This window comes from Pteropus vampyrus, unplaced genomic scaffold (genome assembly GCF_000151845.1).
Source record: "Pteropus vampyrus isolate Shadow unplaced genomic scaffold, Pvam_2.0 Scaffold20, whole genome shotgun sequence".
Lineage (NCBI taxonomy): Eukaryota > Metazoa > Chordata > Mammalia > Chiroptera > Pteropodidae > Pteropus > Pteropus vampyrus.
This window is the reverse complement of record NW_011888801.1, coordinates 1737714-1744312: the sequence shown is the minus strand read 5'-3', so window position 1 is coordinate 1744312 and position 6599 is coordinate 1737714. Positions and strand designations below refer to the sequence as shown.

The following is a 6599-nucleotide window of genomic DNA, read 5'->3' as shown; positions in this document are numbered from 1 at the left end:
CTGGTAAGAGAAGCAAATACAGAGACGGCATCAGCTAGAAGTTTCCTTTCCTAAGAGCGGGGTCCGCCAATAACTTAGGGGTCACCCAGCTACCTGGGGAAAACTATCACTCAAATGAAGTGAGTAGGAATGACCAGGGCAAAATAGTTCTCAGGAGCCTACCCCCAAAAATGAAAGGACCTACTAAATATAGGAAGCCTGATATCTCACAGTAATGTCTTTCCTTTTACTTTCCCCAAAGAAACAGCTCAAGATGAACCAGTCAGTCTGCCCAGCACAGCCCTGAATCCCATATTAAATCACATTCTGACGCATATTCGAGCACAGTGTTACACACCGGCACACGGAATAAGGCATGGCACACAGCACAAGAAAACCTCACAGACATGCTTTTTCTCTTTTTAAGTGGGGGAGTGGAAAAAAACTAGAGGGCAAGAGAAAGCTTACCTTCTAAACGTGAGGAAAAAAAGAATAAAACAAACAAGGGAACAAAAAAAAGATGCATAAAGAAGTCATAACAGGGAAGTGAAAGCTGTCAAATATGCAAAAGCAAAATTAAGTATAATATCAAAGACTTAAAATGATTTTACCATATAGATTTAAAATACAGTCTTAGAATTTATTCAAGAACCTTGTACCTCTGTAAACAAATCGATAATTAAGATAAGCAGACTAATTTCTTCTGCATATTTAGAGTCATTTTCTGAGCAACGACAGAGGGCTGGTGATTTGAGGCCCCAGCTTTGACCTTACCTTAAAGGTGACCTGGAAGACAAATAGGCCTACTGGACACCCAATGGAAGCCACACTACAAAATCCCCCCTTTAGTCGGCTACCAGCTTGCTGGGTGGCCCTGGAAACAACATCTGTGTCGCACGTGGAAAAGCCAGATGCCGGAGAGTATGTTTCCCCCACTGCCTGCACCTTGGGCTCATACAAGAAAAGTATAAACCCAAGTGTCTCTGTTCCCCCAAAACAGTCACTAGGCAGGGACAAGCAGGCTAGAGCAGCAGCAGCACAAAACCACTGCTGCTGGGCTGTAGAAGAAATCCATCAACCATTTCGAGAGTCTGGGAAGAAATTCTAGACTAAATTCTAAAGGGTGAAAGGACCACTCAAACTAAATGACAAATGTGAAAACTAGTATTTTAATTAAGCTTTCCTTAGGGAAAATGGAATGATGAAGGCACACACTTAGAAATGCCGAGTCTCCTCTGTAGATTTCTCTGGGTCTGGGTCAAAGGTCAGTACAGGAAAAGTTTTCCATAAAATTCGGTCACAGGCATATTATGTCCCTTACTTAGTCTCCTAGCAACAACGGACCACATAAAAGGCAGGGTTTCCATGCGGGGAGTATACACCACACCAGAATTTCTCCACCAGCCCCATCAGTGAGACTACAGCCTGAAGGAAAAGCTACACATCTTAGCCTTTGACCAACATTCATCCCACATCCCTATTTATTGTTTTCCCTTGGAAAAAAGGAAAAGCAGCAAGTGACCCATGAAACAAAAGTGAAGAAGAAATTACTTTCATAATATCTGAGTAGTCTTATGCTACACATAGTTACAATATAAAATGTGAGATAATCGAACCCCCAGGAGGGGAGAATTTGGGATTTTGCTTATTTATCCTCTAATAACATTTACCTTGCTGGCCCAGGCATCTTCATCCCAAGAAGTAAGTTGTAATACACGAATGATCTCATTAATTTCAGCACTCATCTTTTCTACAGTAAAATTGCGATTTTTCAAAGCTTCTTCTATTCCTTGGTTTTTTGAGTTTTTAGTTGTTACAAAAATCTTCATAGCTGTAAATCAACAAAAGATTACAAACTAAAGTAGGGATTGAATTTTGCTGTATAACAATATTCACACAAGATGTTCCACGCCTTGAACACATTTTGGGCTTCTAAGGTCTTAAAAAATATATGAAAACAAACACTGCAAATCTGCCAATGAAGTTCGAATACCAGCAGTCTTCACTGTAAAGAAAACTGAAGGTACAAAACATCACCACAACATGATCAGGGAACTAATTTAACATGCATATACTGCTTACCCACAATCACAAAATGTTCAATTTGTCCTTCTAAAGCAGTTAGTATCCCAGCCCTAACACTGGCCCCACCTAACACAAACCTAATGGGACAAGAAGAAAACAGTAAAACTGTAACTGGAGAATCCCGCTGCCCCCGATCCTAATGGAATACCCCAAAGTGTTGAGTTTATCTTCCAGAATTTCTCTCGACATGCAGAAAGGACTTTCTAACCCCCAAAAGTGAAAAATAAATAAATAAATAATATGAAACACTGGAGAAAGAGAGTATGTTCCCATAAAATAATTAAAATTGTAAAAACAAAGATTAATCAACACTTTATTGAGTTACGCAGGTTAGAAAGAAATCCTCTTCCCAGCAATCTTCCTGCCATGTCAGACAGTTGGGCTCAAAAACATATTACCCACAGAGATTACAAGACTGACTTACATATATTTGTTTTCTAGTTCATATAAGAGCTTTCTAAACTCTTACACTCTTATCTCCTTTTTTTTGCCATTACCAAAGCAGGAAGGCAATAGCCAGGAATCACAGCGACATGTCTCATAAGATTTTGAAAATGAAGCTGCTTCCTGAGAGTCTAACAAACTCATGACTTGACTATGATAACTTACGTAAACCATAAGGTGTCTGGTACATACTAGATACTTAATAAGAGCAGCTCCCTTTTGCTAGTTGAGAGAACAGCCACCATGTTCGCATTTTTGGGCTCTGCCCAATGGGATGGTGGTCCCAGTTGGCAAAGACCGCCAGCTCTACCATGTGGAGAACAGTTAAATATTTTTAAAAAAAAAATACTGTGTTAACACAACACTGAAAAGGTCTCTGGGTTCAATTCTTTATCACACAGTGCTCTATAATATCCATTCTAGCTCCTAACTATTCTTTTATAAACAAGTAAACTTGTCAAAATCCATACAACCATCTACGGCCATGCCACCCTGAACGTGCCTGATCTCCTCTGATCTCGGAAGCTAAGCAGGGTCGGGTCTGGCTAGTACTTGAATGAGAGTCCACCCAGGAAGACCAGGTGCTGTAGGCATTTAAAAAAAAAAAATCCATACGTCCAAAACTAGAGTTTCTAGAGGAGATTCCACCTCCCAGAAAAAGGAGTAATTAGAGCTTCTGGAAAACAGAACGAGGCAACAGGAAGGGCAGTTTCAAACAAAGAGCAGAAGGACAGCATTAGCAAAGATGAAACTGGTTCTTAGACAATCAGCTGCAGCCATCATCAGGTAATATGCAATCTAGCCAGTCCCATTTTTACCCAGGTTGAAGGATATGCAACTAGGCAGTGAAAGAAAATGAATATCAGAGTTTAAAACATGTTAGCTTTTTTTTTTTTTCCTGTAAGATAAAGTATTGGTAGGAAATACCTGAAATGAGAACTGGCAGCAACTCTTTCACTGTGTTCATTGAGTTCACCAACATCACTCGGTGCTCCTGGTGAGTCAGTTCCTGCTGCCTCTCGTCAATCATCTTGGCCATCTTAGTCATTCCTGGGGCATAAGGAATAAATTGTGCAGGGTGAGCAGTGAAACAATCCAGAGTCTGGCTTTCTGAGCCTAAATCCATTATGAATTACTATGAAAGTCCAAAATCAGTGCCCACTTAAACAACAGACACTATCAATGAAATCTAGCATTTATGATAGAGAATTTTTCAGCACAGTTCTAACTCACTGCAACTTTATCTTTTTCATTAAAAGTAATTTATTAAATATGAATCCTAAATGTGACATAATTTCCACATATTTGACATAAAGACATTCACAAACATTAAAAAAAAAAGCTGAAATGAATAAAATATTTGTTTACAAATAAAAAAGTATTTGTAAAAACTAATTTCACAAGTAGGGGAAAAGTATCTTGCCTTGCTACCATTTTTACAGGTTTCACACCATGTACTTGGCCACTGTTCCGATGTAAGAATCTCGTGTGAGCTCGGTACTAAGAATCCAGTGGCTGAAAAAAATCTTAAGAATTAAAATAATGTGTTTTGTTTTCATCTTTATGTTTTCTATACTTTTCAATTTGTCTAAAATAAGCATGTATGACTTTTATAATTAGAAACAAATAGGAATATTATAAAAATAATTATAGTGATGACAGCGTTTGAAAGCATCTGGTGTTTTGGAATCAGCCTGCTAGCACTGTTTGTTTACTTTGGGTATTATTCAAAGATGGTATGTGATTCTCTAAAGCTCTGATTTTTCAAACTGCTCTTAGGATTTCTTAAGTACCTTCACAGACTGTTAGGGGGTACTAAAGGGGAATGGAAAAGGTGGGTGGAAAAGATAGGGTGGCCTCTGCTTCATCCAGAGTAAAGCTCCATTTCTGTCTTTTATATGTTGAGATTCTGCATAAGATTTCATTTGAAGAAATAAAATTTTTTCCAGCGCTATGAGAAAGTTTAAAGAGTACAGCTCTAAAGCTTCAGTAATGGCTCAGGAAAATTTTTAACTGTCATAAGTTTATGGAATGAGTGCCATGGAACCTCATGGCACTGTTAAATAAAAATCATTTCACATAAGACAAAAGAATTTTATAAGGTGGTATGTGACCTTAAATACTGACAAGTTAAACATATGATGTATCTTGTCCTTGGCCTCATTCATACTTTAAGGACCTTCAACTTCATGTTATATGTCTATAAAAACAAAAGTTTGTACATGTTATGTATTTTGAATTTTCAATTCTCAGATGACTAAACAATCATTTCAAAATGAGATTTAGGCATAAAAGCTCTTCTCTCCTTCTAGGTCTGAATATATTATGCAGCCTCAGACTAGGGCATGAATCCATAATAGTAGGCGGGTTAATTAGAAAGCTAAGAGGTCATAAAGAGCTACAGGCCAGCTGGCAGACAGTAAAGGAATGCTGTATCACGTGGAATAGAGAGGTCAGGATTCGGGGTGGCCATAAGCATTACAATCATAGAAAAGAATTTCCTACATTCTCCAACAACATTTGCAATGTCTAGTTTAATTCATCAGTCAGGGCTAGGATTTGTAGAAAGTCAATTTGGCTTTCAGAGACAGTGATATCTTCTCAGTAGAGGCACAGCATCGGTTCCATCAATAAAGTAGAGATACCTAAAAGTCCAATGCATCATTACCTATCTTCTACAAAAAAGTATAGGGGAATGTCCCTTTCCTCTTAATCAAACATGGACAATCTATAAAAATTTTATTATAAAAATTGGATATGACTAACCTGGTCCAAGATTCTTTGTGTAAGTGACCAAATCTTCCATAGTTTCTACCACCTCTGCCACTGTAAGATATTCCAAAATTCCTTTGCAAACTCTAATAATTTTACGAACCTGGAAATATATTTTAGAGTATTCGGTCAACTGAGTGAACAATAAGTAGAAAATATGGTAATTAAGATGTATAGCTATTCGACATTTTCTTCATTCTGAACAATTAGCAATCCTTCATTATTATCTTTAAGACTAGGTTTTTGTCAAAAAACAAAACAAAACAAAACAAAACAGGCTTTTGCCTGAAAGAGGTGTCTGCATGGACCTCAGATTGCCTACCTCAGCCTCATCAAAGGTGAGGAGCAGGTCTGATGTGCCGGAGAGGATGCCCCTTGACCCATCAATTAGATAATCTCGAGCAGGCACTGAGTAAGGGTCAGACTGAAGCATCTGGGCTGCCTGGACAAGCTTGGTGCAAGCATTCTCAACCCTGTGGGGAGGAACATGGAGTTATCTCACTGGCAGAACCAAGCAGAAGATTATCACATGCAAAATGCAAAGAATGGAAGTAAATTCACATTTTTTCCCCCACATGAAAAATAGCCAAGACCAATTTATAAAAGAACCTAAGATTTAGCTTTTATTTACATTTAAGTGTAGCATATTTATTAATTCACTGCACTAAGCCCTTGTTCTTCTTACTTTCTGGCAACAAAAAATGATGAAGAAACATTTTAGACCTTTCACTTGAGGTTGCTATATCGCTGTTACTCTTTTGTTTCCTTACTCCTCACCCTATATGCATTGCCATTAAAAGATACTACACCAAGAAAAGAAATCTTTGACAACAGTTTCAGATTTAGCATCTGAAAATAAAATGCCAAAGCATTGTGTTAAGTGAAATTTAATAATCAGATGAAGCAAAGAAATAGAAACACAAAGAGAAAGTATGATGAGGTAAAGCATAAATTTCTCATTCATCTAGCTAAATGGAATTGTTTGACAAATCCATTGGACTCTGAAAACAGCACTAGAAAGCTATGTTGTTAATTAAAATGTCACTGGCATTAATAACTGAGCCAGTTATTAACAGTTTAATATAAGTAGAGTTTAATAACATAGATGACCTAATCAGCCAAAGGTGTAATTTTTTGGGGGGCGGAGGGGGGGAGGGAGTTCATTTAAAAGAAGAACCTAAAATGCATACACCAAGTATTCCCCTTGACCCTCTTGTACTACTAAAATGTATTCATTCATTCATCTATTCACTCATATATCCACACAGAATTGAAAAGGACCTAATAGAGCATCTCCTCTAATCTTATATTCAATAAAC

The 6599-nt window shown here is 37.7% G+C and overlaps 1 protein-coding gene and 1 pseudogene across 3 annotated transcripts in view; one reads left to right on the top strand and one right to left on the bottom strand.

Annotated features, from left to right (window-relative positions):
* The window catches only part of VCL (vinculin), a 105223-nt gene that overhangs the window by 35838 nt on the left and 62786 nt on the right, over positions 1 to 6599 (bottom strand). For all 3 annotated transcript variants that reach the window (XM_011355288.2, XM_011355286.2, XM_011355285.2), the window contains exons 5-6: positions 3436 to 3558; positions 1650 to 1810 (exon numbers count right to left, since the gene is read on the bottom strand). In XM_011355288.2, the coding sequence (XP_011353590.1) occupies positions 1650 to 1810; positions 3436 to 3558 (284 nt within the window). The remainder of the gene's footprint in view (positions 1 to 1649; positions 1811 to 3435; positions 3559 to 6599) is intronic.
* On the top strand, positions 2983 to 3101 carry LOC111736618 (annotated as a pseudogene).